The following is a 21,289-nucleotide window of genomic DNA, read 5'->3' on the forward strand; positions in this document are numbered from 1 at the left end:
TCAGGTAAACAGTTTCAGAGGAGGGGGAAAAAAAGAAAAAAATTATGTGCCGCGCCTGCGCGCTAGCCACAAAGGCGGGGAGGTCAACGCGAGGGCGAGTGTACGCGGATGCCAGAAAGGGCGTGTCTGCTTCCCGAACACCCACTTGTCCCCACGATGCATGTCTGTCCCAAGGTTGGCCCGTCCGACTTGAGTGGTGGCATCTCTTAACCAATCACCGCGGAACTCGGCCTGTTGCCAGGGTGAAGCGGCGCCCGCCTCTCCACCGGATGTGAATTTGTAGGTGGGTGGAACCGGAATTGACGCTTCAGGGGCTAGCTAAGCCCTGGGAGTGTTGATATTTTTGCAGTCAGTCCGGCTGACTTCGGCCAATTTAAAAGCCTGGAAGGGAGGCGACTTTAAACTTGTGCGTGGGGCAAGCCACGCTATTCTGTCGCAGTGCCCCTGCCTGCGAGTCAGAGCCTCGGGGGAAGAAGAGCCGGACGGAACCAGCGAAGGGAAAGGCAAGGAACAAGGGTGCCGACTTTGGCTGAAATCTGAGACGGAGGGCAGGGGAGGGCGACGTCTGCTTCTGATTGGCCCGTGGTCATCATCGAACACCCACGCAACCGCTTCGATTGGTTGGTGCTCGCAATTGTTGTGGCGGCAGCGAAGATTTTGCCCACGTACTTCCGAACAAGAGGCGGGGCTGTGCCCCGGCGCGCCTGCGCAACGTTCCAGGCCCCACCCGGTAGTTCAAGAACCTGCGAGGGGGCGGGGCGAAGAGGTGCTTGTTTTGGTTCTGTTTCCTTTGAAGCCGTAGGCCGGAACGAGCGTAGCAATAAAGTTGTTGGACTTGGAGAGGCTACGACAAGCTCGCCGAGGTGCCTTAATCTTGGACTTCATATCCGAGTTCTCCTGCTGCGTGACCCGCGTTCTTCCGACGGTTCGAGAACCGGTGCCGCGCTCTCTTTATCCGGGTCCCGGCGATCCCGTCGTCCTTCGCGCACCACTGTACCCCCCCCCCCCCCCAAAAAATCCGGGTCCTCTCCCAGCGTCCCCCGCGGCGGGTTTGCTGGGGGCTACTCGGCGGTGCCGCCATGACTATTCTCCCCAAAAAGAAGCCGCCGCCTCCCGACGGCGACCCCGCCAACGAGCCGCCGCCGCCCGGACCGCTGCCCCCGGCGCCTCGCCGCGGCGGGGGTGTAGGCGTGGGCGGCGGCGGCACGGGTGTGGGCGGCGGCGACCGCGACCGTGACTCGGGCGTCGTGGGGGCCCGTCCTCGGGCTTCGCCACCGCCTCAAGGCCCTCTCCCAGGGCCACCGGGTGCGCTTCACCGCTGGGCGCTGGCCGTGCCGCCCGGCGCCGTGGCGGGTCCTCGGCCACAGCAGGCCTCTCCACCTCCTTGCGGGGGCCCCGGAGGTCCCGGCGGCGGTCCTGGTGATGCGTTGGGTACAGCAGCGACGGGCGTGGGCGCGGCGGGTGTGGTGGTGGGCGTGGGCGGTGCCGTGGGTGTGGGCGGCTGCTGCTCAGGGCCGGGTCACAGCAAGCGGCGGCGTCAGGCCCCCGGGGTTGGTGCGGTTGGCGGGGGCAGTCCTGAGCGTGAGGAGGTCGGCGCAGGTTACAACAGTGAGGATGAATATGAAGCGGCTGCAGCGCGCATAGAGGCCATGGACCCCGCCACCGTCGAGCAGGTATGGGCATTGGGATGGGGGAGGTGAGTGAGTGTGGTGGATGGGATCCCTAGACTGGCTAGGGACCCAAGGAAGGCTGTTTGAGCCTGCTCCAAGGGGCCTATGTCTTTTCTCTTGAGTCTGGCACTCTTTTCCCTGGTGATGGGGTTGCGATACACTCTCCCACCCCGCCCCCCCCAACCCCAGGGATTTGGGATTAGAGGCCCCAGATAAGATGGAGGATTTAAAGATGGAGTCTGTGGTCTCTTCTAGGACCCGTAGTTGATTGTGGGCCCTGGGGCCTCATCGTGTAGGGCCAGTAGGTAGGCACTCCCCAGGAGAGACAGGCAGAATGGAATGCTTCCTGAGAGGGGAGTCTCCTGACTCTCCAAAGGATCTTGGTTTGTGTTTGGTGACTTGAGATTTCTTTTCCCCTGGAATGAGATTCTTAAGATTCCTCCTCCTGGGAATACAAATAAGGTGGTGACCTCAGAGATACGAGTGTCCCCAGGATACCTAAATCCTTTTCAGGGGTCTGAGACACTATATAGGACAACCCTTTCTCCTCCTCAGGGGATACAGCACAGGACTATGCAGCAGTGGAGTCTGAGACTCTGTTTTCTAGAAGTCAAGGACCTGACACACACACACACACACACACACACACTCTCTCTCTCTCTCTCTCTCTCCCCCCCTCCCTCCTTCCCCCCCCCCCTCCTTCCCCCCCCCCCTCCTATGATCTCTTTCCACTTGGGTACTAGGATCAAAACCAACACCCTGGGATCAGAAACTCTACTAGGGTACATGAGATTTATCCCTTTCTAAGTGACAGGGGTCTGTGCTTTCTCTAAGGGATCTGAGACCTCCTTGGAGACAAGAGTCTGAATCTTTCTCTAGGAGCTTAAGCTTTTTTTAAGGGCTGGACACCCCTCCCCCAGGCCTGAACCTTTCTTCAAGAAAATGAGACTCACTGCTTTGTATACTGGAGCCTAGGATTCCCCCTGCTTATAGACTGGGGCTTTTAGGTCTGAAGCCCTCTTCAGGAAATTGATGTCCCCCCCCCCAGAGGTCTCTAGGGGACTTTTCTACTCAGGGACTGGTCTGAGTATTCTCTTTGGGCATCTGAGACCCACTGTGCCAAGGATTCTTGAGCTTTCCCTCAAGGATAAGAGATGCATACATACCTCACTGACCAGTATGTCTCTAGAGATGAGGTCCACGCTTCCCCCTCAAGGAACTTAAGGCACTCCTTCGGAACAGGAGGTCTCCCCAGACCAGAATTGAGCCCTGAGACCTTTCCCTTGGGGCATGGGTAGAGTCCCTCTGGAATAGGGTTCTGCATCTCCCATCATGAGTTTGACTTTGCCTCGGGTTCATGAGACACCTCCCCCACCTTAGGACCTGATAACTGAACCTACCCTGAAAGAACTGTCACCTCACTTAAAACAGCATATGTGTACCCTAGTCTTAAGAGGCCTTTTAGGGTCATAAAATTTCCTGCCTAAGCCCACCTTCCACTTTGAACTGAATTCTGGCTCTCATTCCCCTTGTGGACATGGGTAAGATGGGATTCTGAGGTAAGGAGTCTGAATCTCCTCCCAGGGGCCTGAGCTTGCCCTCTGGGACAAAAGATTCTTTCCATTAGGGAGGGGCTTGAGCTCACCTCGGGTATGAGGCTCTCCCTCCCTCCCCAACCCCCCAACCAGACAATCCTTTCTCATCTGGGAGAAGGATATGATGTCACCGCAGTGTAGCCTAAGGCCACCCCTCATTGAACAGAGGACCTGGATGCTTTTCACAATCGTAAGAATTCCCTGTCTGAGCTAGCTCAGGCTAGGAAGTCCCCCTTACTTTCTATGAGAAGGTTGTCAGGTACTACTGGGGACATGAGGACTGAGAAAGAACTATCCTCAAGAACTAGGAGGATTCAGCTGTGCCTCTAATTTTCTGGATCAGAGAAGTATTCTGAGTTTCCTGAATAGCTTTCAACAAGCTTTTTTCTTCCAGAGTGAGGGAAGGGGTTTGGGACATCCCCACTTGAGGGGATTCTCCACCCACACTCCCCGCCTTGGCTCAGGTAAATCTTTCTATGCTTCACAGGGCCAAGGCCTTGTCTTGAGCCCCCATCCTTGTTCCCTTTTCATCCATTACTACTTCTGGCAGGATGAATCATCTGCCAGGGTCCGGACCAGGAGTTGTTTCTTCTCTCTCTGGTTGTGATAAAGTGTGCCTTGCCTTTTCCTTATTTTCCACAGAAATAAGGAATTTCAGGGACAGAGAAAGTCATGTGCCACCATGGTGACTAGAAAGACACCACCTTACATCCCCTTTGCCATCTCTTAGGCTAGGAGTTCTTCCCTTCTATTGTCCCCATAAGAACATGGAAGTAAAGCCGTGTGGTTGCATGATACCTTCCCTTCCCAGTGACAGAGGAGAGGTTTCATGTTCTCTTCACTTCTTGGGACAAAAGGGCAAAGAAGATGCTTCTTGCCTTACCTAATTCAACTAGGGGATGAAAATAGAGATTCTTCCTGCTGCCCTAGGCTTGGTCCTGAACCATCACTGGGGCCATTTGTGACCTAGAGAGCCATTTAAACCCTTGGGAAAGGGGAGAGTTGTTGAGAAGGAGTCCACATGGTGACTCTGGTCCCTGTGACTACCAAGATTTCCTGTCTGACCTGGTGCTGTTACTGTATCTACTGCCTTTAGGAGCCCTTTTGACACCCCAGAGGTCCCAGTGCTAGGTGGTGTCAGGGATTTCCTTTCCTAGGTATGGCTGCCTTGCCAGAGTCTCCCCTGTGAAAAGAATGACTTGAGAGGGTCCTGAGCTTGAGGACCCCACAGAGCATTTTGAGAAGGGGGCCTGTGTGCTGAGATGGTGGAAGAAGGTGGACCTGGCACTGTAGCCAAGCTGCCAGGTTTCCCATTTTGGCTCTCCTGGGGCTTTTCTGGATGAACCAGAATTGTTCTGCCTATGCTCCCTGGGCCACAGTTTTCTCATTGGTCAGGTAAAAGCTGGTGGGGCATTGTTTAACTTTGGGATTTCAGGGAGCTCACACCAAAGCCCTTTGGGCCTGGAGGTGACAGGGTATGGTAGGTGTCTTTCAAGGAAGAACTGGATTCCTCCCCTGCTCCTCTGTTCCCTCTCAGCCATCCAAGCTTTGTGGTCAGGACAAACAGTCTGGTAAGTGTGAGGCTCAGGGTTGGCCTCACAGTGACTTTTGTGGCCAGCTAGCTTGGGGTTTGTTAAGAGGCCTGTTGGATGGTGTGGAGGTAGGATTGTGTGTAGAAAAAGTTTAGGCTTTGGACCTGACGGGTCTGACCTCAAATCCCAGGACTCCTGCTTAGCTGCCAAAAGTACATCCATGCCCAGGGTTATTGACTGGTTATCTGACCTGGCCCACCTTGGACCTTGGCTGATTTTTCTTCTGCAGTTTCCCCAGGATCATCTGGGTTCTTCCTAGGAGCCTTTGCAACAACTTCATTTGGCACCTATGAACCTGCTGATTCCTCTGATCAGGAGGCAGAGTGGTATAGCAGCAAGTGGTTGGACTTGGCCTGAGGGTCTGGGTTTGAGTCCTGTATCTTCTGCAGTTACTTTTTCTGGGTCTCAGTTTCTCCATCCTTAAAAATGGGTAGTGATGAGGAAAGAGGTTGTACTCGTTGTAATCTCTTTAATTCCCTGCTCCCTACTTCCCTCATCCATTGTGAAAGTTTTGAGTGGGGCTCCTTGGCTTTTGGGGGTATGCTATGAAGTTTTAAGCAGTTACCAGCTTCCCTCTGCCCAGCCAGTGCTGTAGGCCTTTGTGTGTGTGTGTGTGTGTGTGTGTGTGTGTGTGTGTGTGTGTGTGTAACAGCTTTATTGAGACATCATTCACACATCACACAATTCACCAGTTTAAAGTGTACAATTCAGTGACTTTTAGTGTATTCACAGTTTTGCATCTGTCATCACAATCAGTCCCTTTTAGAACATTTTCTTCATCTCAGGAAGAAACCCTGCATCATCATCATCCCCTATCCCTTCATCCCTTCTCAGCCTCTGGCAACCACTCATTTACTTCTGTCTTGATTGATTGTTTTTTTCTGTACATTGCATATAAATGGAATCATACACATGCAGTCCTTTGTGACTTCATTTCTTTCACTTACCATAAAGTTTTCAAGGTTCATCCATGTAGCATGCATCAGGACTTCATTTATTTTTGTCAGAGAATAATAGCATCTTCATTTTTTAAAAAAATATTTATTTTTATTTTTTGACTGCACCCGGTCTTACTTGTGTTATGTGGGATCTGGTTCCCTTGCCAGGGATTGAACGTGGGCCCCCTATATTGGGAGGCAGTCTTAGCCACTGGACCACCAGGAAAGTCCCCTGCATCTTTGTTTTTTAATTATTCCCTCCCTCCTTCAGTGGCCTAGTAGTAGGTTTGGGGCCTTGCTCTTTTCTGATTGCTCTGCCCTGGAGAGCTTCTGTTAGTCCGTAAAGAGCAGTGTGTCATCTGTATTTCTCACTGGATGGGTTGCATATGTTTAGCCGGTGGAGCAGAGCCAGTGTTCTGGGTGTTTTGGGGAAGAGAGGGGTGGTCTTGGCACCAGACTTGCTGGGACAGAGCTGTGTAGTCCAGAATACTAAAAACCTCTTGGCTGTGGGCTCTTCCTACACATCGGTCTGTCCATGAGCTACCACTGCTGCTGCCATCTCCCCCTGCCGCCTCCTTGTTTCATTGGCAACTCATTCATCAATAGACAGGGTCAGCAGCTTCCCAGGCTGGGAGGGGGGTTTCCAGGCCCTTTCAGCTTTGATTCTAACCCTTTCCCTGGGCGTGGGATTCAGCTGAGGTGGATCCTGTGGGGTGGGAGCCATGCCATGTTGCCTCACGGTTCACACTAGGGAGTGCTACAAGGGTGTTACCTTTGTGTCCTGTGGCTGCTGTGACAAATCACCACAAACTTGGCAGTTTAAAATAGCAGAAATACATTCTTTCTTTGTTCTGGAGGCCAGAATTTCAAAATCGGTTCCACTGGGTCAAAATCAAGGCATTGGCAGGGCCAAACTTCTTCCAGAGTCTCTAGGGGAGAATGCAGTCCTCTTCCATATTCTGGTGGCTGCTACCATTCCTTAGTTTTTGACTGCATCACTCTGACCTCTGCCTGGCTTTTCTGTGTATGGGTGGTCTCTCCTGTCTGTCAGATCCTCCTTTGCTGTCCTAAGGACACTTGAAATTGCATTGCATTTAGGTCCTACCCTACTCCAAGATAATCTCCCATCGCAAGATCCTTAACCACATTTGCAAAGACCCTTTTTCCTTGTAATATTTACAGGTTCCAGGGATTAGGGCCTGATATTTTTGGGTGGTCATTATTCAGGGATGTTCTTGTTTCCCTTCAGGGAGAGGAAGGGAACTCATTAAGTGCTCTCATACTGAACAGTCTTGTAATATTTGAGTCTGCCCAGTATCCCTGTTATTGGGAGGGTTATTAGCCCATTTTACAGATTGGAAAACTATGGCTCAGAGCAGTTAATCACTGACTAATAATTGTTGGATTGGAACCTAAGTCAGTTGGGTCTCCCCGGCTGCTTCAACTTCTCTTGAACCTTTGAAGTAGCAGGTTGCAGTTTTGTACCTCAGATGCCATTGTGTCAGAGAGCTTTACCCAGCCCTGTTTTGGAGGCTCAGAGATGTGGAGGGAGTCGCCCTCAGGTTCAGCAGTGGGCTTGCAAGATTCAGGGTCTGGACTTCTTAATTTCAATTTATTATTATTTTGGCCATGCCATGCCTCATGAAGGAGCTTAGTTCCCTGACAAGAGATTGAACCCATGCTCCCTGTGGAGTTTTAACCACTGGACCACCAGTGAAATCCCAGGGTCTGGACTTGACTTTCTTAGGCCAGGGCATTGATGTGGCTTATGGCTGGGCCTGCTCCCACCTCTTACTCCCACCAACCCTTCCTTCCTGGGCCGTTTTCCTAAACAGCATCCAAGTTGGCACCTTCTTTGGAGGCTCCTATCTAGCTGGAGAAAGGAAAAGACTGTTCTGAGCTCTTGGGACTCTAAGCTCTCTTGGAAGCCCAGGACCATGACCTCCCTGTTTTCTCCCCACAGTGGGAGAGAAGGGGTTTCAGCCAGAGCCTGCTCCAAAGGCTGCTGGTGCCAAAGGCAGTGGATGACTAGTTGTCTGGCCTCCATATCCAGGCCCAGATGCCAGTCTGGCTGCCCCAGGACCAAAGCCTTGCTTGTGCAAGGGGAACACGCAGGCCTTCTCCACTTTTAAGGACAAATCAAGATTTTCACAAATGGGTTGCCAGTTGTGTTTCTATGCTGTGATTCATGAAGCTTCCTTCTCTTGGTGCCTCTGCACTAGGCTTTGCTGATGCCCGAATCCCAGTTCCTTTCTGCCTTTATAAAATGAAGATAATGCTTCCTGCCACCTGAGCTGTGGTAAGGACAGTTAAATGAGATTACCTTTTGCATCTGGCGCCTGGCATGGTAGGCATTTGGCTAATAGAAATTCGTCTTTTTTTCCTGGCTCTGCCCTGCTTACTTGCCTAGTCGTCTCCAGGACTTTAGCTCTACTGGACTCATTGTTGGGTCTCTGGCATCCCTGGAATGACAGAAGTGATTACTAAGCATTTCTGGAGGTCTTGGTATTTTACTTCTTTACTCAGGTGGCACCTCCTCTCAGATGCCAGCTTTAATGACTGACGCAGGTCCCTTGCTCTGTTTCACAGCGACCCTGTGTTCACCTCTTTTAAAGCCCTGCTCACACCTGTGTGTGGACATTGCCTATTTCCCCACCCCCTAGCAGTTTATGAATTTAACACAGTTGAGACCAAATCTGATTCATTTTTCTGTCCTCATTGCCAGCCCAGGGTCTGACTTAGTAGCTGCCTGGTAAACGTTTGTTGGATGAATAGGTAGGAGCACCTCTCATGCTCTTTGACCCCCTTTTCCCCTGTCGATCTCCCCCCCCCCCATACCTGAAATCAAGAGGTTGTTATGTGTGCTGCTGCTTTAGAACGTCTCCTGTCCAGTCTGGGATTGTAGTCATAGTTGCAGCTTCTCTGCAGGTGCCATGGTACTGGAAGATGGCTGACCTGCAGGGCAGGGATAGGGGAACTGGCTGGAGCAGGCTAGTCCAGTGTGACAGCCTCTGGGGAAGGAGGGACACCTGGATTGCTGGCATGTTACACATAAACAAGAGTTTGTGCTGCCTGTGGAAGCCCATTAAGAGCTTCCAGGTGCCTTTGTCATCTCTGGAAAGCCAGCCACACCTTCCTGGGGTGTGGGCCCTGATGGTGGCGCTGTAGGGTATTCTCTTGTCCCCTGTGCTTCATTTCCTGTCTAGCCACTCACCTAGGACTTTCTGAGGGCCTCTCAGTTGTACGTCACCTGTGTGTGTGCTGGTCTTGTCCCTTCTCTTTCTGGTGACCACCTCACCAGTGCATGGTATGTTGTTTAGAAAGCTTTTTCAGTTCCTGAAACTTCTCTAAGCCTCTTGACAGCTCTGTCAGGCAGCTCAGATATCCCCCATTTGATAGGAAACTGAGGTTTGGAGAGTTCAGGTAGATTACCTAAACTCATGCAGCAAATGAGTGACAGAGCTGAGCTTGGACCCAGAGGTTTTATCCTCTAGACCTTATTCTTCCTACTTTGCCAGGAATTGCTCTCATCTGAGATAGTTAAAAATGGCCTGCGGAGAGGTGATCCCCTCTGTCTGATAAGTAGCCCAAATCCTGTAAATCCCTGGGCTGGGTGGTGTGCCCAAGGAGCAGCCTTGAGATTTCTGGCCCCTGGGCCTGATGCGGGCTCAGGCTGACTTCTTCTGGTGACCAGCAGATGGCGTGAGGAGGCTAAGAAAGGTCTGCTGCTTCTGGTTTGTTTAGTGTTGAGATGGAAAATGTTTTAAGTGACACGTGGACATTTTTTTAATAGACTTTATTTTTTTTTGAGCAATTATAGGTTCATAGCAAAACTGAGCAGAAGGTACAGGGAGTTCCCATATACCTCCTGACCCCACACATGCAGAACTTCCTCCAGTATCAGTGTCCCCCACTAAGTGGTACATTTGTTACAGTCATTGGACCTACATAGACACGTCATAATCACCCGAAGTCCATAGTTTGCCTTAGAGTTTGCTCTTAGTGTTGTACATTTTCTATGGGTTTGGATAATTGTAGAATGACATGTAACCACCATTACAGTATGTAGCATAGTTTCACTGCCCTAAACATTCTATATGTTCCATCTATGCATTAAAACGTTTGCAAATACACATTTGTACAGGTTCACTTAACCCATGCCTTTAGGGCCAGCTGTACTTTGGAATTTAGAAATATTTCAGAATTTTAAGAAAGTCACTTGGATATAAACTGTGTATTATGTAACACTTTCCATGAGGTCTATAGCAGCACCTCAAAGTCAAACACTTGGATGTTTCTGCAAGGAAATGTTTGAATATTCGCTTTTAAGTGGAATAGATGGGTTCTTGTCAGCTCAGGTCAGATTGTGATGCTAAGTGAGTTAGATAAAGACTTGGTTTTTAAAGCTTTTCGAATTTTGGATAACATATTGTATACCTCTTATAAATGAGATGGTAAAGTAGAATCACCTGTAATACCAACACTTAGGGATAATATTTTGTTGCGTTAAGTGTTCCCAACTTTGTGTGCATGTGTGTTTGTATACATATATATATATATATATATATATATATATGTTAAATGTCACAAGTGAGATTGTACTTTGCATGTATTTTGCTTTATACAGTATATCTTGGAATTCTCTGGCTGTATGTGGGGCTCTGGATCTAGGCTCTTGCCAGTCTATTCCCTCCTCAATATCTCCCCTACCCTAAGTGACTAGAGGGTCCCCAGGTGAATCTCCTCTAGGTCAAGTCAGGTTCTCCCCCTAGGCACTTGCTGGTTCTGGGCCTCTGGCTGCCTAGGGGATAGGCCCAACATGGGATTCCCAAGATGGTTAGCAGCGGTTAGAATATAGATGAGGCTTCTGCTCTCAGGGCACCTGAGGCCCCTCTGGGAGCAAGCCTTCTGCTTACACAGAGACTGATTCGCTAGAAGGGCCTCCTGCTCCACATGCATGGAGTGGTCTAGCAGGGCGGAGAACTGGACCTTGTCTGTTGTCCTCTCAGCCAATCATCTGGGTCCCTTAAGAGCTCAAGGACAGGGCCTTGGGGGTGAGGGTATGGGTCTTTCCTGTTGATGATCCCTACCTCTTCCCTCCAGCAGGAGCACTGGTTTGAAAAGGCCTTGCGAGACAAGAAGGGCTTCATCATCAAGCAGATGAAGGAGGATGGTGCCTGTCTCTTCCGGGCTGTAGGTGAGTCTTTGCCTTAGCCTTCAAGGGCCTAGGGCTGCCCCTGAACTATGCTGCAGTTGTCAGGAGTGACTTGTGTGACAGGGTTGGGCGCAGAGTTAGCTGGTCTTTTAGGGACTCCTGGCCTCAGCCTAAGTTAGTAGTTGGTCTCTAGCCTTTGGTCATGAGGCAGTGTGGTGGTGTGAAAGTAATAGTAACGGTAGTAATAGAGATGGAGAAAATAACATTACTTAGGGACAGATTGGAGAAGGAAATGGCAACCCACTCCAGTATTCTTGCCTGGAGAATCCCAGGGACAGAGGAGCCTGGTGGGCTGCTGTCTATGGGGTCGCACAGAGTCGGACACGACTGAAGCGACTTAGCAGCAGCAGCAGGGACAAACGGCTCTGTCAGGTGCTGGAGGAAAACTTTTAATTCTCCTCCAAGCTAGGTAAGTGAAGGACCATTGCTTCCAGTTGTCAGATGAGAAAAGCAGCTCAGAAATAGAGTGACTTACCTAGGGTCAGAGAGTACGTAGTGCAGTCAGGAGGCAGAGCCTGGGTTAGGTTAGTGTGAGGCCTGTGCTCTTAACTGCATCACACAGCTGTCACCTTGGGGTCACAGAACTTTTTTTTAAACTTACACAAAAGTAGAATAGTGAACCCTTTATGTACCCGTCACTCATCTTCAAAATAATTGTTAACATATTGCCAACTTTGTTTCATCACTACCCCACCCACTCTTTCACTCCCCTGAAACAAGAATATTTTTAAAACAGAATCCCAACATGGATCATCTCATTTGTAAATATTTCTGTATGTTTCTCTGACAAATAAGGACTCTTTTTTAACATAACAAAAATACCATTACATACATAACAAAATTAATAATTCTTTAATACCATCTGCTGTCCAATCTGAGCTAGATCTTTGAAGCTCCTCTGGCTCCGGTGATTCAACAAGCAATTGTGAAGTTCTATGCTAGTGTCCAAGGGAAACTGGGAGTGTGATTCACTCCCTTTGGAGCTCTGATGTCTCCCAAGGAAACATCCCCTCTGATAAGAGCCTTGACCTGAGAGTCAGAAGCCCTTTATTCCAGTTCTCCCCCTGACTCATAACTTCCGTTTTCCCATATTTGAAATGGTGTTGATTCTGCAGTTCTTAGTGGTGCCTCAGAATCACAAATGTTTGAGTGGGTGATAGAAAGTTAGGTGGGGTGAGTTGTTGTCTCCCTATTCTACCAAGCAGAAATGGTTCAGGCAGTGGACTTTGATGGGCTGGGAAAATGCCAACTCCCTTATCCCTGTGGCTCAAGTCCATGTTCTCCCAGGGATGTTTCCTAGAGAAAGAGATAGGTTTGGGGGCATCTTGGACCAAAGGAATGCGAAGAAAGAATAGATGGGGACCCGTTAGGTGTTAGGCCTGTGCCGAGACCTTCGTCTGAATGTGGGGTAAGCAAGGCTGCTGGTGGAGTGAGGGTCAGAGAATGCAGCTGGGCATCTGTGTCTTGGGTGTTATTTGAGGTGGGCCTTGGGCCTAGTTAAGACCAGGCTTGGCAGTAACCCATGTAAGAAACAAAATTTAAGTGTGTGTTCATCTGGCTGTTCTTCCCAAACACCTTCTGACCCTTCCCCCTCATTGAGACCTTCCAGTAAGGGGCCTAAGCTTACAGGAAGAGCTGACCATGACAGGTTGAAGGCCTTTCCCTATCAGCACTATGGCTACACATTTCCTCTGACTGGGCTGCACTTGGCTTTTCTTTGTAAAACCTCAGAAGCCCCATGGCCTCTCCCTGAGAAGTACATGACCCCTGGGTCTCTAGGCCTCATGTGGAGGTTTCCCTGGGGCAGACTGCACAGGACATGTAACCCCAAAGGGGACTTTATCCTCACGCTTTGTGCTACCCCTCTGCTTCCAGCCTCTCTGGGACAGGGACAGGTGGTAGTTGTTCTAGGCTCTGGTGAGAAGGGTGACAATTTCTAACTTCCTGTCACACATTGAATAGTAGAAGGACCACATAACTGAGGGTTGGAGTTGAAACGAGGAGAGACAAAGAGACCACTCTTGTTCCTTGACCTTGACTGATTGCTCGGCATTCCACGTGGTACTTCAGGTTCACCTGCAAAATTGGGGTCCTTATCCCATGAGACCAGGTGAGAAGAGCCTCCCATTGAGGCCAGGAAGGGGAAGTGACATGCCCAGGGTAAGTAGTGGCAGAACTGGCATGAGAACCCAGATGTGTCCAAAGGACACATTCTTTCTATGACCCTAGGAAAGCCCTACCTTCTTAGGAGTCAACTGGCTGGGTGACTGTGGCTGTATTCCGTGATCTCTAGGGCCTTGCTTCTTACAGCAAGGAGCCTGTGGCCCTCTACTCTTAGAAGTCCTGAGGCAGGTGGGTTTTGCCCTCTGTTTTGCCTCTGAGATCTGGGTGTCCCCAGTGTGAACCAGTATCTCATGCCTGTGGACAGTTCTTTCGCCTACCACCTATTGGAGACTCGTGGGCATCAGCATAGGCTGGGGTGGAGTGAAAGTGGGAGCTTGGGTCCCAGAGGGATCCTGTGGTCCACCCTGCCCCTGCTGTGCTCAGATAACCTTCTCCTGGAAACGTGAGTCTGCATCTCTCTTCACTCCCTCTCTGCGTACAGCTTTGACTCAGCAAAAACCTCTGGCCCTGGCCTTGGCCTCTGTGGGCAGAGTGGTGGCCTTGTGTGTGGGTGTCTGCATGAGTTGTGGGGATGCAGCTGGGGCTGTGCATATTTCGGTGATGGGGCCCAGAAACATTAACAAGGTCCACTGCTCAAGGCCTTTTGGTCTTGGAACATGGACTATCAGCATTGGAGGAATGGATCTTAGATCAATTTGTCATTTTATAAATGGGAAACAGGCCTCAAGAGAAGGTCAGGGCCTTATTATCTAGGTCACACAGCCAGTATCAGACATTTGTGTTTGAGGCTGAAGCAGGCCAGAAGGAGAAGAAGCCATTGACCACCATGTACACCGGCTTCTGTTGACCTCTCTGCCCTGCCTCCTTCAGTTTTTCCATCTTTGCGGTGGGAATTCTTGAGTAGAGGAGCAGGCATCTGAGAGACCAGGCTATTGAGAGGGCTGAGTTTTGCTGGCTCCCCAACTGAGGGTGGCAAGGGCATCTACTTTTTGAATGTGACAGTTCTCTGTAGTTGTGATTGTTGTGTGGGTATTTGGCTTTAAGGAACATCTTTTACTGACTGTGTGCATGCACATGTGCATTTCTGTGCTGGTGTCTCTGTACACTCAGAGAAAGGACATACATAGGGTGTGGGGAGGGAATGTTCATGCTGACCTCTGTGGCCTTAGTGAGGGGTACAGGTCCTAATATATCTATAATCTCTGACCACTTGCAGGCCTTTCCTAGGTTCCAGCTGATTCCTGCTTGTGTTGGTGGGGAAACTGAGGCAGACAAGCCTGACCTAGGGAGTCAGGTGGCTAAGTTGACAGCCAGATTGGTGGTGGTAATGTCTCCTGCGGCATCAGTGCTCAAAGTTACCAGTTATTCCTTGAAAGCCTGGCCTCTCCTTCAACCTCCCCAATGTGTGGCCTTGGGCCAGCTGTGCCACATTTCTGTACCTTAGTATCCCTCCTGTGTAAAGTAGGGTTTTTTAGGGTAAGAATGGAATGACCTGGGATGTGAAAAGGCCTTAGCGGAACCAATTGTAGTAATGTACTGAAGATTTCTGAGCCCTCTTTGAGCTGGGGACAGAGGTGAGGGAGTGGGGGACCCCCTTCCAACTGGACTCTGGGAGGGGAGAGCAGGTGCAGATTGCCCACAAGTGCAGTGTCAGCAAGAGGAGGAGTTTCAGTTTCTATCAAAACAAGTGCTCTGAATTCCCCTACCTCTGCAGGACCACTGGGCTCTTTTCCTCCACCTTGAGCCCCATAGGGAAGTCCAGCTCAGTCCCTAGTTCCATGTGCCAATCTCTAGGGAGGGAGGAGGGCTTTCTGGAGGACAGAGGTGGGGCTGGCAAATTCAGACAAGCATCTCCACAGTGAGAATTTCCTGTGTTCTTAGTCCTGCACTGGGTGTTTTTGTGTCATCGAGAAGGTCCTTCTACTCTCTTTCATTGGCAAGGTATTGTTGCTCTCTTTCTTTGGTTCAGAGATGCGCATTTTCTTCCACATTGATGATCCCTAAACTAGGGTATGTCTTACAACCAGTGAGATGGGTTTCCCTCTCCCAAAAGCTGTGATTATACATGTTCTGTACCACCTATTGGTGCATCTTAGAATTGAAGAGAGAAGGTGGTATTTTATAGGTAAATTGAGAAGGTCATCCCTTGCCCACACGTAAGGACCCTATTTTGTGAGGCCTGTGTTACTGATTTGATGTTAATTTGGTTGCTAAAGATTTGAACTACAGGCACAAGGTAGGCTAGTGGACCTTTGGATTCAGCAAAGGTAGAGAACCAGTTACGCCTGCATGAGGAGAGAGAACCTACACTTTGAGTTTGGGACTTTCTTCTGGCTGATGAAGTGCAACAGAAATGAGGAAGGACTTAAGTGGTTCTGGTGAAATTCTAGCTGACTTGTGGGTGACTGGCTATCTGAAGAAGTCATCGTTCTCCTTACGACAAACGGAACCCCATCTCTTGAATATCTAGTATGCCTTAGGTATTTGGCAGACCATCCCCTCTAGTATTGACAGTGTTCCATGAGAGGAAAAGGAGTTATTTTCCCCACTTTATAGATGAGGACATTGCAGCCCAGAGAGGTTAAGGCCTTGTCCAGTGCCACACAGGAGGCAGAGAGCCTTTTTGTCAAGCAGGGAGTCAATAGCAGGGAAATGGGAACTTCTTGGGAAGGTTCTCTCCCAACTCCCTTTCTGGTCCCATAGTCTCCCCTTTCCCCTGACTTCTTACATCTTACATCTGGATAGATCCACCTCCCAGGACTGGAAATGCCTGTTGATGCTTGCCTGAGAACATCTCAGCCACCTTCCTGAGCCTGGCAGACCAACCCCTATTTAACCCCTTCACTCCCATCTCAGTTCCTGTTTACTGCAGCTGCCAACAGCACTGCCTCTCTTCAGTACCCCAGGTTTATTCTACGGAAATAGCTCCTCAAGCAGCTCCGGCAGCCACAGTGGGTTTGTGGTCCTGGCTTCTAAGAAAGGCAGTGGCAGGGGGCCCCCAGCCTGTGCACAGGGCATGTGACTTGCTGGAAGTGCTGCAGAGGGGGAGGGGGATGAGGGAGAGTGTGGCCGCAGAACCCACATCCTTGTTTACATCGGTAAAGGGGCTACCCCTTCCCACCTCACAACCCCCACTCCCCATCACCCTCTGGTCTCTGCACTTCCAGGAGGACATGAGACAGGCATGGGCCCTGTTTTCTATTTCAGAGCTGCCTTTTTCTCTTTATCTCACAGAACCCTTCATGGAGGGGGGAGGGGGGAGGGCAGCAAAGGCGCTCTTTTGGCGACTCTTTGCAGAGGTAGACTGTGTCATGGAAGAACTCTGCGGTGTTTGCTGCGGGACCTGCCCCTGCCCGTGTCACAGGGAGATCCCATCAGAGCAACGGTGTTCTGAGGAGACAAAGTGACAGTCCCTCTTCGTCTTAGCCAGTGGACATCAAGCATGCCTCATCTTCAAGCCCATTTTAATTTCTCACGGAGAAGGCTCCCTGACTCCCCTATCCTCCCCAATGTGCTCAGCAAACTTGCATTTCTTGTACCGCACCAGGCTCTGAGCCTGGGGGTGGACTTGTATATGAACTTCCCTTTGCCCTCAGTGGGAGCCCAATGTGATCAGGCGAAGTCTGTATGCATCTTTGATAAATCTGGTGATGGGGTGCCTTAGAGGAGTGGGAAACTGTTTTAAGAGTGCATGGGTGTTTGACAAGTAGGCAGCCAAACAGGATGGAAAGAACATCCTGAAAGGAGGAAACAGCATGTGTGAACATCCTCAGCTGAGGCAGGGGGAGCCTAGTTCTTATTGTGACCAAAGCCCTGTGATGCCTGGACCTAAATTAAGTTAGGTGCATATGTGTCTTATCTCTCTTATAGACCACATACTTCTTGCGGATAGGGTCAGAATTTTACTCACTTCTGTCACCTTCATAGTACCCCACATTCAGGCCCCACTACGGGACAGGGTCTCTGAGTGACTGCTCTGTCCCAAGACTAGGGCTAGTCCCTTCACACCTGTTATCTCATTAATTCCACAACAGGATTGCCAGGAAGTTACCCAGCTTGATCCCATTTTACACTTGAGGCATATGAAGCTCAGAACATTTGAGTCATTTTGTTTACTAGTACCAAGACAACACACTGGTCATAGCAAACACCCTATTCCAACAACAAAAGAGAAGACTCTGCACATGGACATCACCAGATGGTCAACACCAAAATCAGATTGATTATATTCTTTGCAGCCAAAGATGGAGAAGCTCTATACAGTTAGCAAAAACAAGACCCGGAGCTGTCTGTGGCTCAGATCATGAATACCTTATTGCCAAATTCAGACTTAAATTGAAGAAAGTAGGGAAAACCACTAGACCATTCAGGTATGACCTAAATCAAATCCCTTAAGATTATACAGTGGAAGTGAGAAATAGATGTAAGGGACTAGATCTGATAGATGGAGTGCCTAATGTACTATGGACGGAGGTTCGTGACATTGCACAGGAGACAGGGATCAAGACCATCCCCATGGAAAAGAAATGCAAAAAAGCAAAATGGCTGTCTGAGGAGGCCTTATAAATAGCTGTGAAAAGAAGAGAGGCCAAAAGCAAAGGAGAAAAGGAAAGATATAAACATGTGAATGCAGAGTTCCAAAGAATAGCAAGGAGAGATAAGAAAGCCTTCCTCAGTGATCAATGCAAAGAAATAGAGGAAAACAACAGAATGGGAAAGACTAGAGATCTCTTCAAGAAAATTAGAGATACCAAGGGAACATTTCATGCAAAGATGGGCTCAATAAAGGACAGAAATGGTATGTATTAAGAAGAGGTGGCAAGAATACACAGAAGAACTGTACAAAAATGATCTTCACGACCAAGATAATCACGATGGTGTGATCACTGACCTAGAGCCAGACATCCTGGAATGTGAAGTCAAGTGGGCCTTAGAAAGCATTACTACGAACAAAGCTAGTGGAGGTGATGGAATTCCAGTTTAGCTATTTCAAATCCTGAAAGATGATGCTGTGAAAGTGCTGCACTCAATATGCCAGCACATTTGGAAAACTCAGCAGTGGCCACAGGACTGGAAAAGGTCAGTTTTCATTCCAATCCCAAAGAAAGGCAATGCCAAAGAATACTCAAACTACCGCACAGTTGCACTCATCTCACATGCTAGTAAAGTAATGCTCAAAATTCTCCAAGCCAGGCTTCAGCAACACGTGAACTGTGAACTTCCCGATGTTCAAGCTGGTTTTAGAAAAGGCAGAGGAACCAGAGATCAAATTGCCAACATCCTCTGGATCATGGAAAAAGCAAGAGAGTTCCAGAAAAACATCTATTTCTGCTTTATTGACTATGCCAAAGCCTTTGACTATGTGGATCACAATAAACTGGAATATTCTGAAAGAGATGGGAATACCAGACCACCTGACCTGCCTCTTGAGAAACCTGTGTATGCAGGTCAGGAAGCAACAGTTCGAACTGGACATGGAACAACAGACTGGTTCCAAATAGGAAAAGGAGTACATCAAGGCTGTATGTTGTCAATCTGCTTATTTAACTTATATGCAGAGTACATCATGAGAAACACTGGGCTGGAAGAAGCACAAGCTGGAATCAAGATCGCCAGGAGAAATATCAATAACCTCAGATATGCAGATGACACCACCCTTATAGCAGAAAGTGAAGAGGAACTAAAAAGCCTCTTGAGGAAAGTGAAAGAGGAGAGTGAAAAAGTTGGCTTAAAGCTCAATATTCAGAAAACGAAGATCATGGCATCTGGTCCCATCACTTCATGGGAAATAGATGGGGAAACAGTGGAAACAGTGTCAAACTTTGTTTTTTGGGGCTCCAAAATCACTGCAGATGGTGACTTCAGCCATGAAATTAAAAGACGCTTACTCCTTGAAAGGAAAGTTATGACCAACCTAGATAGCATATTCAAAAGCAGAGACATTACTTTGCCAACAAAGGTCCATCTAGTCAAGGCTATGGTTTTTCCAGTGGTCATGTATGGATGTGAGAGTTGGACTGTGGAGAAAGGTGAGTGCCGAAGAAATTTGGACTGTGAAGAAAGCTGAGTGCCGAAGAAATTGATATTTTTGGACTGTGGTGTTGGAGAAGACTCTTGAGAGTCCCTTGGACTGCAAGGAGATCCAACCAGTCCATTCTAAAGGAGTTCAGTCCTGGGTGTTCTTTGGAAGGACTGATGCTAAAGCTGAAACTCCAGTACTTTGGCCACCTCATGAGAAGAGTTGACTCATCGGAAAAGACTCTGATGCTGGGAGGGATTGGGGCCAGAAGGAGAAGGGGACGACAGAGGATGAGATACCTGGATGGCATCACCCACTCGATGGACATAAGTTTGAGTGAACTCTGGGAGTTGGTGATGGACAGGGAGGCCTGGCATGCTGTGATTCATGGGGTCGCAAAGAGTTGGACACGACTGAGCGACTGAACTGAACTAAACAGAACTGGGCTTAGAGCCCAGTTATTTTCCCTTCCCTTTCCCTCTTTTTTCACCTCATAAAGGCCATAATGACTCCTGAGAGTCAGGAAACTGAATTCTGTAGTTGAATCTGTCATGGACTGACTTCTGGGTGACCTTGGTCAAATCACAAACTTCCCGAGCCTCAGTGTCCTCATGTGAAGAGCGAAGAGTGGTGTATGTGGAATCGATGGTGCTTAAGGCCACTTATCTACACAAGATGCCTGTGGTTCTGTCCCTCTCACCTGTACTCTTGTTCTTAAAGACGGTCCTTGCCTGCCTCTTTTTTCATGACCATATTCCAGCGTACAAAGCCAAGAACTCTCCGTTCCTTAGGGTAGGGGTAGGTAAGGGAGTTTCCCTGGCCCCCAGCCCTTCACCCGCAAGGATGTTCTGATTCAGAACTCTTCTTTGGTGGCAGCTCTGACTCCAGCCTCTCCTTCTGTCCCCACAGCTGACCAGGTATATGGAGACCAGGACATGCATGAGGTTGTTCGAAAGCACTGCATGGACTATCTGGTGAGACCTTGCAGAGACCTTGGGGCGAGGGCAGAATGGAGGATCTCTTCTCCACATAGACATTGATCCTCTGATCTTTTCTGCAGATGAAGAATGCTGACTACTTCTCCAACTATGTCACAGAGGACTTTACCACCTACATCAACCGGAAGCGGAAAAACAACTGCCATGGCAACCACATTGAGATGCAGGCCATGGCAGAGATGTACAACCGGCCCGTGGAGGTGTACCAGTACAGCACAGGTACTTCTGTGGTGGGTAGGTGAGCAGTTGATCACTTGTGGTCTGAGCCTGTTCCACCCAGCCCACTGTGAATCCTGTCTCCTCTTTCTCTGCAGAACCCATTAATACATTCCATGGGATCCATCAAAATGAGGATGAACCCATTCGTGTCAGCTACCATAGGAATATCCACTACAACTCAGTAGTGAATCCTAACAAGGCCACCATTGGCGTGGGACTGGGCCTGCCATCATTCAAACCGGGGGTAAGCATGTCCCTGTGCCTAGAATGGATACTGGAGATAGACCAGAAGACCAGAAATCTCATGCTGGGGCCTCAATTTTGCCCCTTGCCCACAAAAGTGTCCTGTTAACCTCTCTGAGTCGCCTCTAAGGTCTCACTTCTGAAATTAGGAAGTTATCCAAGGTGATCCCTCAGGGCTCATTTTGTGGTCTCAGTTTGCCTGTCTGAGCTGGTTCACCTATCTTTTGTGCCTGTTGAGAGTTGGCATTTTGAGATATGGAGTCAAACTTGGGAACCGTGAACCATGGCTCAGTCTATGTATCTTGGTACCCGCATGGATCCTCCTCCAAACCCCAGCACAGACAGACAGCTGTGGTCACAGAGACTTGGAATGTAGGCCTGGCCCCACCACTTGCTGGCCTTGGTATCTAAGTCAGGTTGTACAAGTGATTTGACTGGCAGCTTGGGTGATACAGAAAGTGCCTAACACTGGGCCTGGTACCTATTAGGTGCTCAGGAAAGGGCAGTAGATTTTCTCAGCACACAGTGACAGATTTTCATTCTCTGTCTCAAACACTTGTCTGTTAGGGATTTTGCTATCTTCTGTTGAGGTTTCACTTCCTACAAAAGTACTCCTGCCTCATTTTAGGAAACACACCCTAACACCAACACACCCTCCAACATAGAGGTTTTTTGA

The 21,289-nt window shown here is 49.2% G+C and overlaps 1 protein-coding gene across 5 annotated transcripts in view; it reads left to right on the forward strand.

The window, feature by feature from the left end:
* Positions 1–296: 296 nt before the first annotated feature.
* OTUD5 (OTU deubiquitinase 5) overlaps positions 297–21,289 on the forward strand; it is a 29,307-nt gene continuing 8,314 nt past the window's right edge. Inside the window, exons 1-6 of one of the 5 annotated variants that reach the window (XM_027533724.1) lie at positions 299–1,431; positions 1,600–1,673; positions 10,899–10,992; positions 20,063–20,127; positions 20,214–20,370; positions 20,466–20,614. In XM_027533724.1, coding sequence (XP_027389525.1) covers positions 1,080–1,431; positions 1,600–1,673; positions 10,899–10,992; positions 20,063–20,127; positions 20,214–20,370; positions 20,466–20,614 — 891 coding nt within the window. In that variant the 5' untranslated portion in view covers positions 299–1,079. Of the gene's footprint in view, positions 1,674–10,898; positions 10,993–20,062; positions 20,128–20,213; positions 20,371–20,465; positions 20,615–21,289 lie in introns of all 5 variants that reach the window. The other 4 variants (XM_027533725.1, XM_027533723.1, XM_027533721.1 and 1 more) reach the window with 4 other exon arrangements.

The sequence above is a fragment of the Bos indicus x Bos taurus genome, chromosome X, assembly GCF_003369695.1.
Source record: "Bos indicus x Bos taurus breed Angus x Brahman F1 hybrid chromosome X, Bos_hybrid_MaternalHap_v2.0, whole genome shotgun sequence".
Taxonomy (NCBI): Eukaryota; Metazoa; Chordata; class Mammalia; order Artiodactyla; family Bovidae; genus Bos; species Bos indicus x Bos taurus.